This window comes from Pomacea canaliculata, linkage group LG11, assembly GCF_003073045.1.
Source record: "Pomacea canaliculata isolate SZHN2017 linkage group LG11, ASM307304v1, whole genome shotgun sequence".
Classification (NCBI taxonomy): domain Eukaryota; kingdom Metazoa; phylum Mollusca; class Gastropoda; order Architaenioglossa; family Ampullariidae; genus Pomacea; species Pomacea canaliculata.
In genome coordinates this window covers 1,055,558-1,077,050 of record NC_037600.1, presented here as the reverse complement: position 1 = coordinate 1,077,050, position 21,493 = coordinate 1,055,558, and the positions used below count along the sequence as shown (strand labels likewise).

The following is a 21,493-nucleotide window of genomic DNA, read 5'->3' as shown; positions in this document are numbered from 1 at the left end:
GAAGGGTTTATTAAAAACAAAAACCATGAGCTTATTGTGAAACACAAATATATATATAAATTTTTAATGTAGCACGAATGTCAACTAAAGCTCGTTACCAAATCAGTAACTAATATTTAGTATTTTAATGATTTAGCATATTTTTGTTTAGTTTTAAAAGCTTTTCTAAAAATTAATCGTAATTAATTTTGTCGTCTGCTAAAGTCTGTGACCGGCTGCATCACATTTCACCACGAACTAATATCCTATACACGTCCTATTTCACTGTCATCGTCCACGACTGGTCACATCACACATGTAAGAACTTACTAAACATACTCTGTTGTTGAACAAAACAAATTTCCTAGAGATTTGTATAAACATAGCAACCGCTGTTTATATATACTTATATGGTTCCCAGTCACTTAATCCCCAGACACTTCATCCCCGACACTTCATCCCCGACACTTCATCCCCTAGACTTTTAATCCCCAGACACTTCATCCCCAGACACTTAATCCCTAAACTAAATCCTTGACTATAAAAATTATGAAGTCAGCGAAAAATTTAATTGAAATTCAAATTCAAATCATGCTATTAACTTCAACGTCATTTGAACATCTGCAACATTAGTTAAAGTTCATATAAGCTAGTAAATTTAATGTTCTTCAACAATATGATATGAAAATTGTTCTTGAGTGTCGGGGATGAAGTGTCGGGGATGAAATGTCTGGGGATGAAATGTCTGGGGATTAAAAGTCTAGGGGATGAAGTGTCGGGGATGAAGTGTCGGGGATGAAGTGTCTGGGGATTAAGTGACTGGACACCTACTTATATAGCCATTGCAGATAGAGTACGTATGCTGCCAAAAAGCATTTGAAATTTCTCATGCTTTGGGAAATAATGAAAAAGTATTAAGCTGATACTAAAATATTTAAGTTTACCCTCTGTTAAAACGTTGCTGTTTAACAATATTAGGATTGGCCATTCTTGTCCATTTCTCGCAAGTTTCATGCACCGTGGCAGTTTTATTTAACAATTTTTAATAATATTTAATTTTAAAATATTAATATTTTGCTTTTTCTATTTTTGTAATTATTTGAATTTATCGTGCTTCTTTTTTCCTGTTGATTTATTAAACTTAATGTGAGCTGTAAGTCCTTAAAGCTGTGTTTGTGTATTATACCATATATGTCATTATTAGTCAGCAGTCATTTATTGCATGATGATGTGTGTATTTGTCTTGGACAACAAATTAAGTGACATTATCAAGCACATTTATCAGCAACTGATTTACAAATATTTCACTTGGATGAGGCCATAGATACATTTATTAAGAAAAGACTTTAAGAGATAACAAATGTTGCGAAGTAAAAAAAAAATTGTCTCCCTCTTTATGAATCTCTTTATGTCACAGTGCTCGTTAAAATATATCAATTGTCAAATGTTAAACACATTTATAGTATGAAAGGGGATTAATGATTAGTTTGTCTTCAATACTATTTTTATATGTGCTTGTAAGTTAAAGTAACAATTAATCTGTCAAAGACATGAATTCTTTGCAAACTTGCAAGTTATGCTACGACAAATTAATGTTTGGTTATCAGCTTTAGGTTTTCAGTGGAATAAAAGAACTATTTGATATGATATACCGAAACATTACTGTTTATCTAGTTGACTGCACTCACTTTCGCAGCAAAAAATGTTAAATGTAAAAAGCAGAAATTATAGTTCATTTATTACCAGTAAAAAGAGGCAGACAGATGGAGAACAAAAGTAAACATAACAATAACACCAGGTCGATCTCAGCTCTTCTTTATTTATTAATGTAATGATCATTGATCTCGTTATGATCGAAATTATTGGAGCATTTAACATTTTCAAGTCCAACTCATAAATGAATATCTTGTTAACTGCTGGTCATTTATAAATGAAATAATTTAAAATATCCTTTGTCTTAGATATCTTCTTTTTTTTAAGTCGCAGATTTCTGAACGAAAATGACAAGAGAATTAGACATACTCTACTAAAATGGACCAGTAACATGGGTCAAAAGACTGTCAATAACACAGATTAACAGACGGTAAATAGTGAGGTTCAAGAGACCAGTAAAAACTTTAAAGAAGACAGAAATACTCGCTTAGAAGGAAGAATAGAATAAATGATATAATATATAACAGAGACGAAAACTGCTTGGAGCATGGGATACAAAAGCAAGTTATTTGAGCAAAATACAGTCGAATCCGGTTAAGACCGTTAAGTGGACCAGCCGCTTTAATTGGACCAAATTCTAACACACACACACACACACACACACACACACACACACACACACACACACGGTCCTATTACAAAAGCTTAATATTATTCGCCTATTTGGACCAAAAGTCCGTTTAACGGGACCAAAGAACGCGAGAGCGAATAAAAAGAAGCCACAAGTCGCCCGCGTAGAGAAGATGTAAGGCGGGTCACCAACACATAAGCAGTAAGACAACTCAGAACAGTTTTTGTCACTGTGGCTCTGTGTGGAAGTGACCAGGTCCTGCATGAAGCTGCAAATTTACACCATCACATTTGAAAGCCAGTTTTTCCTCTGTTCACTTTAGTGTCAAGCCCTCGAGTGCCTCTTATATTGACCGTCTTGTTCAATTACTGACAGTCATCTTTATACTACTGTGTCACAGTAATAGTCATCATCTTGCTATGACATGACAGTCATCTTTATGTTGCTATGGCACAAGGAGAATGAGTTGTGACAAGCACCTGGAGCCCGCCAGCACCATGTTGGTCTTGTCCCAGTCGCTGTATCTCGCCAAGTCATCACGTCGCCAGTGCAGTTCCGGTAAACACACTTTTTCTCTTCCTTCTCTCTCTCCTACTTCGGATCCTTCTCCGCCTCTTCTTCCTCCGCTAGCTGCTTCCTTATCCCCTGTCTCCGAGGTCTCTTCCAGTCGCTGAGTTACTTCGAAGGGCGGCGTCATCTGGTTTCTACCTGATGCGGCATCCTTCCGAGGATTCACACCTGGAGCGGGTATATCTCTAACCCGCTCTGTCGTCTGCTTGGAGACATCGACTTCTGCTGCTGGACGGGAAGGAAAGTCTCCCGGAAGAAAAATGACCACGCCACACTCTAGACCAAGGAAATTGTACACCCAGGTGGTCAGCACGCCTCTCTTGTCAGTGTCGAGGTTTCTGCTGCCAAGTTCTTCGTCCACTGTTACATTAATATTATTCTGACGAAGGTTCCATACGAAAGGACATCGTCCTATCTTCTTCATATGCTCCTCATATTTTTCTTTGCTAATGTCTTTATACTGTGGAAAGTTGCCGTTGTCTCTATACACATCGCGAGGAATGTTGACTAGCAACGCAGCACTAGTACTGGAGTGGAGGTCGTGACCTTTGGCGGGAGGTGCTGACGAAGGGCGGCGACTGAAAATGTCGGGAGTGAGCTCCTTCAGCACCTGAGCCAATTCCTGGGCACACTGCTCGCATTCGAGGACAGTGCCCCCTGTCTGATGGTCCTTGTGCCGGATGCACAGTGGGAGAGGCCCGTTAAGCAGGATCTCAGTCTGCCAAGTGAACCCAGGAGCGTAGCACGACCGTCTGTCTTCTTTCCAATCCACGCTGTACAGCAGATGCTGCACGGCAGGGGGGCAGCGCGTCACAACTTTAAGGCAAAGCTCGTCAAAAGTCTCGGGTTTCTCGCTGAAGAAACCCGCACACAACAGGGTAGATTCTTTAAAGTCGTTCTGGAACGTTTTCATAATGTCTGACCAAAAGATGTGAACGTGAACCTCGTCTGCGATAAAAAGCGCTTTTTTCATGTCGGTTTTTTCAGGAAGTGCTTTACATACATCCGAGACAAAATTTTCTCTGTAGTTGTGATGACCAATGTCAATGCAAATCTCGTAAACGCGCCTGTCATGACCCTTGACTTGATCTTTGACCTGAACCTTGATTTGCTCGAAGACGTATTTGCCGATACACAAGCCTTTGGCGCCGCGGTTCATGTTAACGACGATCACGTGATTGTCCGGTCGCTTTAGAAATTCTCTGGCCATGATAATCAGTATCAACGTCTTTCCCGATCCTCCGGGTCCCTTCAGGTAAACGCGGCTTTTGTCTTTGAACTGCTCTAGAGCCTTTTTCTGCAACGTAAATAAGAGAGCATGTCAGATTTTACAGCGAACAATAATTTACATTTTTCTAGACCTGCCCACAGCTTCACCTTCATGCACGCGCTCACGCAACGTTTCTGTAATGACGAGAACAGCGTTCACTTTGCACGAGGGTTTATGTGAGCGCCCTGATATGAGAACTATGCCAGAAGCTGATTGACAAAATGTTGTGCTGCTTGAGTAAACTACAGATGTAACTATCAAACCAAAATGCGCGAAAGATTTTATTTGGGATTTGTCAGTTACAGTCTTCAAAGTACCTGTTCCTGTGTCAGAATCCTCCTCTGAAAACGACGCTGGATTTGACTGATGCCATCCTTCGGGTGACGATCCAGGTGAGCCACGTTACCGTCTCTGATGATCACAGGAGTTGACAACAGCCCCACATACCTGTCAAACATTCAGTCTTAAAACTTTAGTTTGCCTTTACTGGATTCCTTTTAATATGAACACACCTTGACCATATGTTAACATCGTCACAATTTAGTAGACCTTTTTTTAGTACAATACAATGCAACTGTATTGATCCCCAGGGGCAATTCAATTGCTACTAGTCAGTACATCAGCGCGATTTAAGTGCATTGGAGTTACATAACCTGAATTTATTACAATTTTCTTAAACTTGCTGAAAAGTGGATTGATACATAATGTACCCAAGACAGATGAGTGACAAGGACTACTGACATAACATGACAGGGACAGTAAATATGAGAAGGAGACTGCGCTTACTTTCCCACAATTTCCTGCAGAAACTGACTGTCAACATTCGTGTAGAGAAGGTTTCCCCACCATTGACGAAAAGCGCTCAGGTCTGTTTCTGCTTCTGGAACTTGAATATCGAATTTCAAGAGGTGGTCTTGGCACAGAAAGGTAACATCCTGTGGGTAGATTGTGAAAAAAAACGCATTTTAATAAACAATTCTTTTTCTGTTAAAATATTTTTAATTGGACTGGCTGTAAACACTATAGTTGGCAACCTTTAAATGTGTGGGTCCAACATAAATGTCCGACGCCACACAAAAAAACAACAAATTCCGATGTCTAAAGGTTACCACAAACGTCTGTGAATACGGATTCACCTCTCATTTTATCGGCCTCACCCCGATCTACAGTGACTTGGAGGATCAATTTAGAGTCACACTATTTTTTTGTTGTTGTTGTTGTCGTCGTCGTCGTCGTCGTCGTCGTCGTCGTCGTCGTCGTCGTCGTCCCGGTGTTCTGGTTTTACTTTCGATTATTGCTTGTCCAAGTTATGTGCGTTTTCATATCTGAATAGAATAAAATTAAAATAAAACCTTTGAATTAAACCTTTAACTTTTTTTCTTTTCATGACAAACAGTTCTTCACACTCTTTCTCTGCAAATTGAAATATGAATTGTAAATATTTGTCCAAACATCACAAGGGAAATATGCAAAACTTTCCCAAGAATAACCTGGGATTTTTCATGGAATCATGCAGATGTTGCCACAGTATCATCTGGGATGGAAGTCAATCAGGAGAATTAATTTAAGAATCACATAGTTTCAGTTGATGAATTATTTTGATAGGAACTGTTGACTGTCACAGATAAATTCCATTTGTGATAGTCTTTCCCCTAGTTTAATTTTAATATTTTCGACTCGCAAGCAGCATTAGTAGCGTCAGAAGTACGGCTTTAGGACAGTGTTTTCTAGAAACAAAATTAATGGATAAAAACCGAGCACTTTTCTAACAAACTAACAACTGCAGTCAGTTGTAAGTTTAATTTTATAATTGGGTCATGTTATCCTTTGACACAGATTTATTTTCCTTACCTTGCTTAACGGTCGGGTACACAACACCTTGCTAGCGACTCCTGGAAGGGCGATGACTTTTACCACGTGACATTTCTCTTGGGTGTTCATGATTTCTTGAAAAAGTTGTACTCCCTCGTTGAGCTGCTTTTCAGCTTTTATTATCGCGTCGTCGATGTCTTTTGGTGTAGGTGTCGTCGCCAACCCAACGCTTTTCACCTTTAACAAGTGAAAAACATCACCTATTTGTTCTGTTGTCTTGAGGGCCATGGAGTCGACAGTTTTTAGAAGCTCAAACAATTGTTGATGAATAAAACTGAACGACACATTACAATTCAAACTAACATAAAGGTTCCTGACACTTATTTAAAATTCTTAACTTATTCTACTGGAGGACATTGCAAAGAAACCCAATATAAATTTTACTTTTAGTGAGATGTTAATGAGAAGGTGGGTATTGCAAAGAAAATGGACAAATGATGAGGGCAGGTTCTCTTAGGAGACGGATGGATGGAAGAATTGAGGGATGAGCTCCCAGCTGACCTCTACAAAGACGATCCGATCTCTGTGTAGTGCAATGAGATCAGGTGCGTTCCTTCTATTCTGCAAGCCCAGGATACGGACGAATCTTCTCACTTGTTCAATATTCTGTAACAGGCCAATAAAGGCGTATTTTAAAAATCCGATAATGCACAGATGGCAATAATAAACACAGACGAAGTGTGTAAACACCCGTTTTAACCAGGCAACTATCCTGCATCTTTTAAAAAAATACACTTTGCCGTCCAGTTTTGCATCGTAAATATAAGACCAAACAAACAGAATACAGACTAAAATGTTACCTGTTGTATTTCTTTTCTTCCGGTTACTTTACAAACGTCCGTGTCCTGTCTCAACCAGGCCAAGATGTTGTCGGAGTGAATTCCCAACATCAGAAACATTGCTGGCTCCTTATTTCTCTCTAATCTGTCGTTGAAAAGCTGCACAAAAGAACGATGATGCCTTGGAACACTCAGCAAAGATGAAGGCTTGTATGTAGCGAGACATCGTACTATAGGTTATACACACGAAAACAATGTTAACAGAAAGATGCAATCTATTTCTGTTATTCACTTATTAAAACAAAGCATTGCGATGGTCATCACTCGGTGTTGACGAGATGGAATTTCTGTCAAAGTGAAGAAATTCAAGCAAGCGCGGGTAAACGGCGGGAGTATCTATGAGTGTTTTAGCCGAGGTAGGCTAACTTGTTGGGGAAAAGTGCTTCCCGAGTACCTGCCATGACCGATGTACAAATTTAGAGATTAGATGTCCTTACAAGGTTTACCTTTAATAAATACTTGTCTAACCATGGCGACACTGGCGATACTTGATGTTTCTTGATAATAGTAATTAACTACCCTTCAAAGCTTCAGGCTAAACTATTAGCACTTTGCTAGCATCTTACCCTAAAAGTCATGAAGACTTGGAGATGTGCGGCATCTCCTCTTTTGTCGCTTTCTTGGCAGGACTTGATGCAATAGAATCCATCTACTTCCTCGAATTTATCGCTGCAGCACTGGAAGTAAGGATGTACAGTGATGGCCGCTTTGCCGATGTCTGGGAACTGGCTCCGTGCATGTTGAGCGAAGCACTTCTTGGTAGCATCCGAGTCTCGACACTGGCTTACCTCCTGTCATTTTTTTTTTCAATAACTTTAATGCTCATAAAAAATTTCTTTTCTTCGTTCTTTACTTCTTTTTGATTTTCTTCAGGCACTTAACTCGATAACGACACTCGCTTCATGACCATTCTAGTCAATAGGCATAATGATGAACATGCACGCACGCGCTCACTAACGCGCTGACACACTCATCCATGCATACCCACACGCACGAGCACTCCGCTATCATCGTGAGTGTGATGTGTGGCAACTACTCACCTGCAGAAACCTGACCACTTCCTCCACACGTTCGTCTGTTTGTGTGGTTGCCTTTGCACTCTGAGTCCTCCGTTCTGCCATGTTGCTGTGCCAAGAGGCTGTCGTGTAGTTGATGTAGAACAATTCTGATCCAGCCACCTGTTGTTCTGTCTTTCACTTTCTTTAAAATGATTCAAGAAGAAAGTTACTGTAAGCTCTGTCATTGTATAGCACCTAAAGTTTGGGCTGTGATGGGAAGAAGAAAGAACATTATTTATCCCTTCCTCCTCAGAAGTTGATGATCAAACTGCCGATCAAAGTACTATCACAACATATCTCCCATCATTAATTTTATCGGAAAGTGGGGCCTCAGCAGTGAACCCTGATGTAATGTACAGTCACTACCGTGGACTTTATTTCTCTATTCCACTTGCAGAACTAATCTTTTCGTCATATCTCTTGGCGTTCCGTTGGTTTTTCATAACTTCGACTGATAAATAAATGCGTGCTTTCAAACCAAGCCATGATGCTGGTTATCACTACAGTCCGGAACAAATTTTTTCCTCCTTATTGTGTGTTCCGATCGATTAATGTTTATACCTCCTTCGCATATAATATTATATTAATATAGCATAATATAGTATTAATAGCATAATATAGTATTATAGCATAATCTCGTCGATCTCTCGTAATAGGAAAGTTTTCCCATCTGATTCAAGAATTTCTTAGAAACATCCAATAATACGCTGTAACAACAAGGGTTTTACTCCATTTGTCACAAACAAAAACGTTTCCTAAGGCAGCAGAATTTCCTTAGTTTCATATCATCAGCACTATTTGTGGATTAGTAACCCACGTGCATGGTCATGTGGCAGTAGACTGGTGCGCCATCGGAATCACTAACGTGTTTGTAACAGGTTTGTGATGCTGGCAATAGTTTGTACAGGGTTCAGAGGTCGGAGGTCGACGTAGCTGTCCTCGGTGAACCAGACGCTCAAAGGATTTTTCGCTCCTTGTTGAGTCAGCGGCCTCCACACAGCAACACAGCGGTTATACGGCTACATTACTCTCCTTTACACTGTGCGACGGTGAGATGGCCTATTATTAACAGGAAGCTCACACGTTTGCGACCCCTTTTCATTCTGTTGAGAAATAATATTTTTAATCAGCCAATGCGCTTCCAAGGAAGAATTATTTTTTTCATGAAACAAACCTTTTTCGTCCACACTCCAGGTTGAATTGCTCAAGTTTACACCGAGTCTGTTGAACGATGTTAGGGGGGACATAAATAAGGCTAACAAATCTAGGGTCATAAAAGGTAAATAAAGCGGTGTAGCGAGAACACTATTGTAGTATGGCTGACGTCAAGGTAGCAGGTAATATAACTGTAAACAACATTAGCATAAATGTAGCCAAGGGTTCAAGCAACAAACCGTTGTTGGTGTTTGTACTTACGATGTGTAAGCGGTAGACATTTGTGGTGTGCGTTGTTCCATTGTGCGACTGAATATGAGCCACTTGAATAAAGGTATCGTAAGGCACCCCACTTGAAAAGGGTGGATACGTGGGTCGGGTACGTAGGTGGGAAAGGTGCCTTTCAAGTGAGAGATTATATTGAACGTGGGGTTTCTCTGAAACACGCTTACTTAAGATACATACATACAGCCAGGCACATACAAACATGCATAGCTGTACAGAAAAATATACATGTATGCACGCACACACAAACATACAGGCCTCACACGGATACACAGTTTCTCTAGTTCTCTGTCTCACACACACACATATATATACAATGCCCTGAGAGACACGTACTCTTTCGACATATATTTGTGTGCTTGCGTGCGTGTGTGCGGAGACAGTGTGGAGGAGACGGTGACAACCTCAGTGTCAACCAAGGGACAATGTCACCTCTGTGCCCGTTTGATAAAAGTCGACAACTGCCTGTATTATATCCCCACCAACCCACCCCGATATCGATCACAAATCCCTCCATTAATGCCATTCCGGGTAGCTTGGGCAAGGAACGTACTTAACGGGTAATTACTTACCCAGGAGAGCTTAGTTAACGAGTAATTTAAAAAGAGTAACTCCTGGCCAGGAGACCTTCACATGTAGCTTGGACAGGGTAACAACGGTACCTTGGGTAGGAAAAAGTTATTTAGCGGGTAACTTTGCCAGCATAACTTATTTAACGGGTAGCTTGGACAGGGTAATTTTAGGATAACGTGGCCAGGAGAATTTGATGGGTAACTTATTCTGGGCCACTTGTCCAGCAGAAGTTGATGGCATGAGTGAGCCATTTTCCTTGCTATGATGCACAGTCCCGGTGTAGACAAGCTATGGTGTTGTGGATGTTCGTGACGATCGTAGCGATAATAATGCTCTAACAAGCATCCTGTGCCTCGTGACCATGAGCGTGCAGGACGGGTGTCTGTCGTGTACTGTGTGTATGAGTGAGTGAATGTTGTACAAGTGAGCGTGGCTGCTATGTGCGAATGTGGGTGCATGGCTGTTGGTGATTTAGTCTATGTATGACTTACATAAAGCGCTCTGAGCAAATTTTGGAAAAAAAGGCGAATTTTTGTTTCCTTGCATCTTGGTAATAAGCAGTCACTACAACATAAATAACGTTCTGCATTTATAAAACTACAAAGTTAATCTCATTGTGATGGATAAAATTCTCTGAATAGGTGTTTACTTTTTGAAACTGCTTACCTTCCAGTAACGGCTTTTAAACGTCACACATTGTGTCAACTCGGCAGAGACGAAGAACAGCTCGAAGGATGAAAAATAGTTCTTCACAAATTACTCTTAACATTCCAGACAAGATATTATTGAAGCCCGAGCTGCTTTCCAATGTATGCGGACTGATCCGCTTATTATGTGGGTAGCTAAACACCCTGACCGGACCACCGGGTAGTCGCGGCTCCTTGAAGTCCTAGCGCAGGTAGTCTTTGTCGTTCCAGGAAAGAGGACGGAAGTGTTCAAGAAGAACTGTTCACTGCAATTCTAGCTCGTACTCCTCGGGTGTGCTCTCTAGTCTGATATCTTGTGTGAGTGGGGCTTCTTTTCTTCTTTTTATCACACACCAACACTTAGCCGACCTTGGAGTCCACAAAAGTCTGCGATTTTGCTCTCGTGCATTCTAAGGGAAAGAGAAGGAGCGATCGGAGTGAGTAGACTGCAGCCACAGCTAAACAATCACTCGGTGGTGGGTCACCCACTCACACGATGACCTCAGCAGTCAGGACACGCTGTCCCAAACATAATCAACGGACTGGCTGTCAAAACGAATGATATCCGAATCACCTATGCACTTTTTTTTCATTGTCGTGGTGTTATCTTTTTTTTTTTTTTTGGCTGACTCCTTAGTTGGTTGTGTGGAGAATAGTAAAGCCAAAGCCGGGTGCACTCCGTGGAAGGGACGGTCTTCAAACTGTGGAAACCTGTCGCGCAGTCAGCTGGTCTGTGGCGGGAGTCCGCCTGCATGCTTGACCTACTCTGCGGGTCATGACCTCATTGTGGAGAATCCCCTTCCCCCACAGCGGGACGTGCACGTGCACTCAGGTCCGGATTTCTCGTCATTAAGTGTTTCTGCTCATTCTCAGCCCTTATGTACTTCCCCAATGTAGATTCCCATGCACACAGTAATGTTTGTCTTCCAAGTAATATAAGACTGTTTCTAAGGATAACACAAAAAGCTATAAATATATTCAGGATTTTATTTTTGAACTGTGTTTCCACTATCGAGGTTTGGTTTTTCCCTTGAGCAAACTTCCTTGAATCTTTAAGTGTGCAGTGTGCAGGTGTAGACAACCTGTGGTGTTTGTGTCACCGATGGTTTATATCAGAGACCACGTGACATAATGTACATGATATGTTTTCTGTCTTGCTCATGTCATCAAAGCCAACTTAAATATAAGTGGAGCAGCCAAGCACGCGAGCACACATACACACACCCTACTGATGCATGTGCTTACCTCAAGGATTCGCACTTTCATGTTACACGTAAACGGGAATAACTACATGCGAACGTTAATGTGAATAAACTATTGTCGTCGTCGTCAACATCATCATCGTCGTCGTCGTCAATATCATCCTCGTCGTCGTCGTCGTCGTTGTCGTAAAAAAAACATACAAATCGACAACAGGAAGCCCATACCCGTTAGATGATATAAACAAATATAAAAACCAAATGATGTTACACAATACCTCACATTTCTAGTTACTTGTTATGTTCTGAAATTTTTCCTGGGCTGGGGGAGAGAGGGTTTCGTGGGGAGGGTTATGTCACGTTGTTTTTATTTTCTTTCTCCCATTCAAAGAATGTTCACGAATCAGTAAAATAAACATACAATTATATTTGTGTAGGAAAAAAGACTTCCAGGAGACGATATAGATATATTTAAAACAAGACGGTGAAATATAGTGTTTTGTCAATGCTTGTAGTAGACTATTATCTTTACATGTTTATCGTAGACATTATGGACACTGGCGCTCAAAATTGTAATTAAGGTCGACTTGCTTTCAGAACTTTCACAATGGTACTAAGGTGTTTCCATCCCAAATGTTTTATTTTCTCTATTAAATTAAAGACAATTTGACCTTTTACCCATTTGTAAACTTTATTAAAAATGTTCTCATCAATGTACACACGGATATTAATACGAAAAGTGTTTCTAAACAAATTGTGAAACTTTCTAACATTTGTTAAAAATAATAAACATGTTTTATATATAGTAATGTGACACCATGACATCACTTGTTAAATGATGTCAAATATGTTGTAACGAAACATTAATATGTTTATTTATCTACAGAGGCCTACATTGCAGGAGAATAGTTGAGTGCTTGTTGGTAGGTATCGTCAGTGTGTGGGTGGATTGTCTTGATTGTTTGTAGTCAAGCAGGTGAGAGTCGTGGTTACGGGACAAGGAGAATGAGCTGGGCCAGGCAGGTGCTTCCTGCCAACAGAATGCCAGTCTTGTCCCACTCACTGAACCGCTGGAGGTCGCGCCGTCTCCAGTACCGCGTCGACATGATCATCGACTCCTCCTTTGACGACACGTCACCACTCTCCTCCGCAGAGGCTCTTGCCCATTCGTCTCGCGCCCTCTGACCCCTGTCTTCGTCTGCTGTCACGTGTTCGTCGGAACCTGACGGTGGAGCTGATGTATCTTTAAAAACTCCCGGGACAGGAATCTCCCTCTGGACGTCATGCCCCTCGACCTTTACCTCACCCTTCGACCCGGCAGCCTCGTCGCCTGGCAGGTAGATGACCACACCACTCTCCAGCCCAACAAAGTCGTGCACCCAGGTGGTCAGGAGAGTGTTGCGGACTCTGACCTCGTCAAAGTCGTTGCAGGAAAGCTTGACCTTCACCTCTGCCTTCAGCCCCTTCTGTCTCAGCGCCTGGAGAAAGACAGAGCGTCGGACACGGTCCATGTACTTGTGGTAATCCTGGCTCTCCACATGCAGCATCTTTCCCTCCTTCCTGTACAGGTAACGGGGAAGGTTGAGCTGGATAACGACAGGCACTTCAAACGCTGACAGGTGTGTTGTGACAGAAAAATTCCAGGTCTCCGATACGTGTGGTGCGCTGTGGTGCTCTGTGGTGCTCTTTGGTGCTGGATGGAACTGTCCCAGTTCTCGTAAAATGGCGACTATTTCATTTGCGCACCGCGCGCAGTTGATTACTTCGCCCCGAGGCGAGTGACGCTCGTGCCTGATGCACAAGGGGGTGGGGCCTGTGGTGGGGGTTTCCAGGTGGGTGGCTTCCGTGACGTAACAGGCTTTGCGCTCCGCCTTCCAGTCGACGTGGTGGAGAAGATGCTGGACGGCCGGCGGGCATCTCAGCAGCATCTCCATGGGGAACGCCCGGAAACTGTCTGGCTTGTCGCTGAGAGCACCTGCGCACCACATGCTGAATTCTGGGTACACGCTGCGCAGCAGCTTCAGCATCGGCTCGCAGACATTCTTTGGCGGCAGGTTAACCACGAGGAACAGCACGCTCCGCACGCCTTCTGACGTCACACCGTTGACCTTCGACCTGAGGTCCTCTTCACGCTTGACTTCGGATGTGTCCAAGCAGAGGGCTGTGACCTGCTGTGGAATGGCATGCTCCAGGCTGCGCAGCACGAGGCTGTCGATGCAGGAGGTCGCGGACCCGCAGGTGATGGTCAGGACGATGACGCGGTTAGCGGGGTCTGCGGCGGCGAACAGGTGGGCTTTGCGGAGGATCACCTGTAGTTTACCTGACGCCTCAGGCCCGCTGAGATAAACAAATTTCTCGGAGTCGAACTCCTCCATGCCCCTTATCTATCACGAGGCAAATATACAAAGTGAAAGTTACAGACTACATAATATTTCAAAATAATACAAACTGGAAAAAAACATCGCCGCCACAAGTGTTATTCTTTGTACGGAGAAACAGTATTTTAGAAAAATGTCAAATGGATGGCATATGAACTGTATTTTGGAAAACGGTCAAAATTTATTGCATATTTTTTTACGAGAGAAACTCCAACGCTAGGCAACCAGACTATTCCATAAAAAAATAGATGAAGATAATAAATTTTGGTGAAACATTGTACGAGGTATGCCATACCTGTTTCATTGTAAAAGGTGTGCCGTACCTGTTTCTCGGACAGAATATCTCGTCTGAAAAGGCGAGAGGTCACGGTGATCATTTGATGAGGATGACGATACAAGTGATGCTCGTTGCCCTTTTTAATGACTACCGGCGTCGACAAAAGCCCAACGTACCTGTGCAGGTGAGTGAACACATACTTTATGAAACACGTAGTCTATAAATATTGCATTTATTCTAAAAATTGAATTTTATGTTTTGCAGAAGACGTTGTTGTAAGCGAGTAGTATGGGCATGCGCAGAGAGAAAATGGAAGAAACGTCTGCTAGAGACTTCTTACTTCCATTACTGCCACTTTTTTTCAAGAAACCGGAATAAATTCAATAGACGAGCGGTAATGTGAAAGTATATTTGATGGCAGTTACATTTTTATTCATCATGGGGTTACCATGGGGTTGCCATGTTAGCATAAACGTCTAATAATGTTAAACATAATTTCTTACAGACTTTGACAATGATTTTTAAAAAAATGCTTGTTCTGCTTTCGCATGCTATTTCCACCCCTACATTATTAGTATCATGTACAGTGTTGGAGTATCCCAGCATTCCACTCTGCCACTTCCGGTCATTGTAAGACTGATAATCCGAAATCAAGAATACTGGCATTGGGAATACCAGTCCAAGAGCAGAAGCCTGGAGCCTGGTGACTCACTTGCCCACAGTCTCTGACATGCGCTTAGCTTCAAGGTTTGGGGTGGCTGAGGGCAGCGCGGCCCACCAAGCACGAAACTTGGAGATGTCCCTCTCTCCCGCAGCCTCCGTGATGTTGTCCTCGAACAGATCGTCTCGACACAGGAGGTGGACCTGCTGAACAAATTACACTTGTTCAAGTCACTTATGAAGAGAAGTATTCAAGGCATAGTGTTTCTGTTTTTTTTGTTTGTTTGTTTGTTTGTTTGTTTGTTTGTTTGTTTGTTTGTTTGTTTGGTTGTTTGTTTTGCCATGTCTGCAGACTTGTGGCAGCCCGGGTACCTGATCTTGCGAGAGGCCTGCACTGTGTTCACGTGACAACATGGGCGTGGCCACAACGAGCTGCACCTGGTCGTCTTGAGGGTCACGTGACCTGCCCATGAGCGTGTTGAAGTGGGCGCGACCTTCCTCTAGCTGCTTGCAGGCACTCTGGACGCTCTTTTGAACCACTTCCGGTCGCCTGCTGCTCTCGCTGGATCCGACGGCTTTCACCTGATGAAACAACTTCACCACTTCATCACTGATGGGCAAACACCTGGATTTAGTGGTGCGATCTTACTGCTGCTGTGAAATCTACTTCTGACCCTACTGCCACATTCCGACCGTTACCTGTACAATGACAGTCTACAGCTGTAGATGAATGGGCGTGGCGTGACATTCGTGATGAAGTTGCTGTTTGAATGTAGCGACGTGACCTAAATGTTGCTTGTGAAGTTGTGGTGTGACATGATGTGTCTGATGAAGTTCTGTCTGGATCTGAATGCTGGACAGGACATTTGTTGGTGATGTTTTGTTTTATTTGGATGTAATAGCATGACAGGACCTTTGCTGATGAAGTTATCCTCTGGGTGCAGCGAACTAAACTTTCTCTCCATCTTATGATAACAAATACCTTGTACGTAAAGTAGAACTACATTCACAACATTTTCCTTTACTGTGTATTAATGCAACTGCTAAAGCACAAATTCGTTTATCTAAAGCTAGTCTGCAACCTTTCTATGTGGTGGTGGACTTTCTTGCTGGCAGATACGCTCAACATTATTTTCTGGTGACTCGCGTCCCCTCCAGCCACCGCCTTTCCCTCGTAAACATGGAACGAAAGAGAAGTAAGGAAGTTATGGAGAAAGAGACAGAGAGAAGGAAGTTACCTGCACAAGAAGAATTCTGTCTTTGTGCACGACGATAATATCATCAACATGCCTTCCGCCTGGGAGGCACGTGTACGATTCCCACTTGAAAACCTAGCCACATTTTTATAAATAAAAACTACACTTAGTACCGATGGATGGAGACATAGAAGGATAGGTATAAAGATGGGTAGCTAGATATAGATTGATAGGTGGATGGATAAATGTATGGATGGGTGTATGTTTATATATATATACAGATGGATATACGAGTAGATATAGACGGAGAGGTTTTAGACAAAAATAGATAAATAGGAATAGAGAAATATGTATAAATCAATATACGGATATATAGACATCGATACCTCGATAGATTAGATACTTAGTGTGATTTACCTTCTAGAAGATATTTGACATTAATATTATTGTTTTAGCAGTCTTAACGAGTAAGTATACTAAATATAGGTTAACTGTTGGCTTTATTCAGACATCAGCGTCTGTTTTTGTAAGCAGCAGTGGACAGGTCAGATTTTCTGTAATGGTCTAATGTTGTTGTGACCAGGATTGGTAAATTTTGTATAAAGGTCACAGGTCAACAATGGTTCAAGAGCGAACGTTTGTTACTTTGGTCCACATGCTGAGTTAGTACGCTTGTCTATACATCTACCAATACAGTAGGACGAGGACATTTCTAAAAGGACTTAGGTGGTTTCTGTGTGGTTTCACCTCTACTACAGGGCAAGTATAGTGTGTGTGTTTGTGTGTGTGTGTTTGTGTGTGTGTTTGTGTGTGTTTGGGAGCGTGCGTGCGTGTGTGACGGAATCAAGAGTCTGACATTGCCCTTCATTTTGTGTAGCCCTTGCCCTAGGTGTGTTGTAAACAATGGCCATTATCCTTACGTGAGGAAGTCTGTCCTCCAGTGTCTTGTCCCGCCGTTGGCCTCGTTTCAACCAGCCCAGCACGTTGTCGGAGTGAACGTTAGCCATGACGAACATGGTGGGTCGACCTTCTCGCTCCATACTCTCATTCAGCAACTGATGTGTGGACACGAACATAAGAATGGTTATGGCGGACTGAGTGCAGACAGAGTTTGAGTATGTGAGTGAATGTATGTGTGGTTTATTTGAATGTGCCAATGTTGTGTGCGAATGTTTGTGAATATCTGTGAATATGTGTGTATGAATATGATATATGCGCACGCAAAACAAAAATGACGAACGGATGAAAAGGAATCACTCTATACAGTCGGGCATGTAAATTCACGTGATATTTTAGAAGACAATAATGTAATCCACGGCGATAATAGTGATTATCAAATAAATGTTTGACACTCAGACCATGACGATGTGACACTCACACAGAACGCCGCGAAGACCTTGATCATTGCTTGTCGCCCCTTCTGGTCGCTCTCCTGTCCCTGGACAGTGAAGAAGGAGACAGAATTCGTCTTGGGTGTTTCTAGAACCTTCACAGGACTGACACTAAGGATGCTGGGTGGAACGGCGATAGCCTTGATCCAGATACCTGGGAACTGGGAGGCGGCGTGACCCGCACACCAGTCGTTGAAGACCTCGTGGGGGTCATCTTCGTCACGTTCTCTGAGCTTCTCGTCCAGTTGCTGCAGAATCTGTCACAACAAGTATTGAGAAAAATATCGTGTACTGAGTTTTACCCAGATTTTAGGAAAATGGACCATTGTAGGCCTTTAAAACTCACTTTTAGTACAGAAACTAGGTAAAGACCTTTATTTTTACTTTATTTCAAACGTTGAAAGATGTATATATATATATATGTGTGTGAGAGAGAGAATATGTTTGTATGTGGTGTTTTTTGTTGTTTTGTGGTGTATGCGTGTAAATATATGGAATTATGTGGTAACGTGTTATGTGTCTAGCAGCTGCGTGGATACAGTAAATATCTTTGTGCACGTGTACGGAAGCGTGTGTCTCTTTGAATACCTGTTTGTGTGTTTGTCTCTTTTAGTGTGTTTACAGTTCTGCGCACCTGCTTAAACATTTTTATGTTTGTTTGGCTGTTTGCACGTTTCTGCGAGATGAATGGGTGGGTAGAAGATTGCACTACTGCGGTAATATAATGTTGGTACAGCTGCTTGATGTTTGTATATCTGTCAGGCTATGAGCACGCAGCTGTCTTGTCACGCTTTGAGAGCTGTGGTGTGACGTGTTCACAGCTGTGGTGTGACGTGTGCACAGCTGTGGTGTGACGTGTGCACAGCTGTGATGTAACGTGTGCACAGCTGTGGTGTGACGTGTGCACAGCTGTGGTGTGACGTGTGCACAGCTGTGGTGTGACGTGTCTACCTCAAACACTGGTGTCCTATCGTCTTCGCTGTCATCTTCTCCGGCGAGTTTTATCTCCGCAAACTTCTCAGGCTTCTGCGCATGCGCAGACCCACGTTTCTTGGTTCTGGAAAAAAGTGCTGCCGGCCGACCACTAGTCTTCTCCTCGCGTCTTCCGTGTCCCTTTAGGTCACTTCCGCTTCTTTCTTGTCGAGAAGATCCAGGATAGGATGACCATGGTTTCGCCATGTGAGACAGGAAGTATTTCAGTACACGTTAGTCGTTACTGGAACATTCAGTGTTAAAGTTTTGAATTAGAAGTGTACAACTTTCTCTTGTTCTCTCCTCTTCCTCGCCGCCTTACTTTCCCCAACCTACTATGGAATCATTCTTATTCCCGACAGCTGTTTTGTCTATGGAGAGCTTGCTGCGTCACATGGGAATCGAACCGTGGTATCTCTCCGTTCGGACGCCAGTATTGTAACCATTTATGTATGCGCTTCCCCAACAACTCAGAAAGGACTGCTTACATGCCATGGAACAGGCGTACATGCAGAAAACATTTTCCTGTCCAGTTTCAAGCTGGAAGTGGAATCCCAAGAGCTGTTTGTAGCAGCAAGTCTCGATTTATAGGAAACTTGTGTTAGCGGAATGTGCATGTGCAATGTAACTTCAGAATGGTTATCTTGGCGGAAAGTTTAGATTATGAGCCTGTAGAGAAGAAAACTAGTTATCTGTCTTAAAATACTCTCGTACTATCGTTTTATTTAGTAAGCCAACAGAGGCGTGGTGTCATTGTTGTCCTACACAACCACATTGCTAAAACAGTCTTACACAAAGATTAGTTTGCAATGGCTGAACTATCGTGTGTGACACGACAAACAGATGTCACACCGACCCTAGTTCAGTAAAGGACGAGCTCCCATAAAGTATTCAGTCTTAACAAACTGTTGGCTAGTGTTTGGAGATGTTGTGTCAGTCAAAGTAATGTCATTTGAAACCCTCCTCGACGGGTTGAATGGCATCATTGAAAGAACCTGATGTCTGCGTTCTGTCAAAACGTGTCTCTGCTTGGCTGATTCCACTGGTCACGTGATTGCTAGTCACTGACTTATTTGTCTCCATCTGTTTCATTTCTTGCTCTTTAGAGATGCGAAACATTAATCGTCCTAAACTCGAGCACTCTGATCATGTGACACTGACAGTGATCTTGGAAACCTGTCTTTTCGCTTGTTAGTGTACCCGTCCATGCTAGTGCTATCAGGCTGGTTACAGCACCCACAAGTGACTACATCTCTTCCAGTGTTACTTGCACTTGTGGGTTTGTGACGACTGAAGTCCTAGCCAGATTCCTTTACTGTCAGGAAGAATCGTAATGTTTTCATCTGATCTGAGGTTTGTGATTTGTCCTGCAGCTCACCACACCAGTGTGAAGGGCATTGTTTGTCTGTGTAGGATCAGTCTAGCACACAATACCATCCCCAGGGCCTCAGTCAATACCATCGCAGGGCACGGCATGAGTCAATGTATCTGTGGAGCGCGACCTCAATACAATAATGATAACAACAACATATCTATGTAGTATTCCCCTGCTGGCAGCAAGCTCATGGGTGTCGACATAAACGATCGACTTAACAATATTTCACACACACTTACACACATACACACACAAGGCGCCTGCACAGGAACACATGCAATGCCCGCAAGGAATGTAAGGTGTGAACAGAAAAAAAGAGAAAGTCACCAGCGAGGTATTCCTGGAATACTTGAGTCTGTAGTCTAGGCTTGAAAGCATTCACCGTGAGGCACAGCATCAGACATCACTGCATGTGTAGGGCAGGATATGATCTGTCAATACAAGTGCAGGATAGGGTATAAGTCTCATTGCTGTTGTAGGACAGGGATTTGAGCTGCCAATGCAATTGTATGACAGGGTATGGGTCGTTAATACAATTGTAGGGCAGGGTATGAGCCTTAAATACAATTGTATGACAGGGTATGGGTCGTTAATACAATTGTAGGGCAGGGTATGGGCCTTAAATACAATTCTATGACAGGGTGTGGGTCGTTAATACAATTGTAGGGCAGGGTATGGGTCGTTAATACAATTGTAGGGCAGGGTATGGGTCGTTAATACAATTGTAGGACAGGGTGTGAGCCCCAAATACAATAGCAGGACATGAGTTGTCAATACGACTGAGAAGATGCAGTGGTCGTGAAGGATGTTGAGTCAGTAGCCAATACCATTTGCAGGACTCACCGATAATTACCACCAGCATCTGTAGGGCGGGTCTATAAGCAGCAATGACATGGCCAGGACATGACATGTCACAGATGTCATAACAAGGGGACCACTTGCTGAATCTCACCTTTTACCCTACCATCCCCGCTCTTCCACCTTAAAATGCCTTCCCACCCATGTCCCTCACGGCTGACTGAATGCAAGGATAGTTTATCTCCTTAGGCAGACGTCCAGAAATTCATTTTTCTTATTTATATATTTCTGTTTATCAAGTAACAAATTGTATCATCTACACATTTAATGAGTCACCAGATGCCAATGTTCCTTGTAGAAAGTTATGACATATCTCTGAGTCTGATTACTGTATACAAACTGGGATGACAGCAAACTCATGGAACTGTGTGACCAGAGTTTTCAAGAAATGAGCATTGCGAAAGACAAAACGAAATTTCCGACTTACCTTGGTTTTCCATGGTAGGGAAGTGAAATCACGGAGCAGTTTGTGTAATATCGGGAAAACCCATAGTTACAGTGCAGATGACTGTTGTTGTTGTTGTGTCCCTCTATGAGTGTGTGAGAGAGAGATTATGGATTTTGTTGGTCTCCATGCCGATACAGAAGCTGGGGTCATATTGCGGTGAGCTAATGA

At 42.6% G+C, this 21,493-nt stretch overlaps 2 protein-coding genes across 7 annotated transcripts; both read right to left on the bottom strand.

Moving 5' to 3' along the window:
* Positions 1–1,778: 1,778 nt before the first annotated feature.
* LOC112575370 lies at positions 1,779–12,048 on the bottom strand. 3 transcript variants are annotated; one of them, XM_025257183.1, is made up of 9 exons: positions 10,552–12,048; positions 7,855–8,014; positions 7,381–7,605; positions 6,776–6,913; positions 6,477–6,581; positions 5,955–6,152; positions 4,890–5,038; positions 4,421–4,550; positions 1,779–4,130 (listed from the first exon to the last, which is right to left on the bottom strand). In XM_025257183.1, exons 2-9 carry the CDS (start codon positions 7,933–7,935, stop codon positions 2,709–2,711), a joined length of 2,448 nt encoding a protein of 815 aa, XP_025112968.1. In that variant the 5' UTR covers positions 7,936–8,014; positions 10,552–12,048; the 3' UTR covers positions 1,779–2,708. The 3 variants fall into 3 exon arrangements, with proteins under 3 accessions (XP_025112968.1, XP_025112967.1, XP_025112969.1); XM_025257182.1 differs by lacking the exon at positions 10,552–12,048 and adding an exon at positions 8,690–10,534; XM_025257184.1 differs by lacking the exon at positions 10,552–12,048 and adding an exon at positions 9,289–10,534.
* A 343-nt stretch (positions 12,049–12,391) lies between these two features.
* On the bottom strand, positions 12,392–21,493 carry LOC112575368. Of its 4 annotated transcripts, none has more exons than XM_025257179.1 (10): positions 21,305–21,492; positions 20,369–20,450; positions 18,624–18,888; positions 17,660–17,929; positions 17,202–17,336; positions 16,324–16,416; positions 15,458–15,667; positions 15,138–15,292; positions 14,472–14,601; positions 12,392–14,154 (listed from the first exon to the last, which is right to left on the bottom strand). In XM_025257179.1, exons 3-10 carry the CDS (start codon positions 18,849–18,851, stop codon positions 12,760–12,762), a joined length of 2,616 nt encoding a protein of 871 aa, XP_025112964.1. In that variant the 5' UTR covers positions 18,852–18,888; positions 20,369–20,450; positions 21,305–21,492; the 3' UTR covers positions 12,392–12,759. The 4 variants fall into 4 exon arrangements, with proteins under 4 accessions (XP_025112964.1, XP_025112963.1, XP_025112966.1 ...); XM_025257178.1 differs by having other exon boundaries at positions 20,347–20,450; positions 21,305–21,491; XM_025257181.1 differs by having other exon boundaries at positions 15,138–15,289; positions 20,347–20,450; positions 21,305–21,490.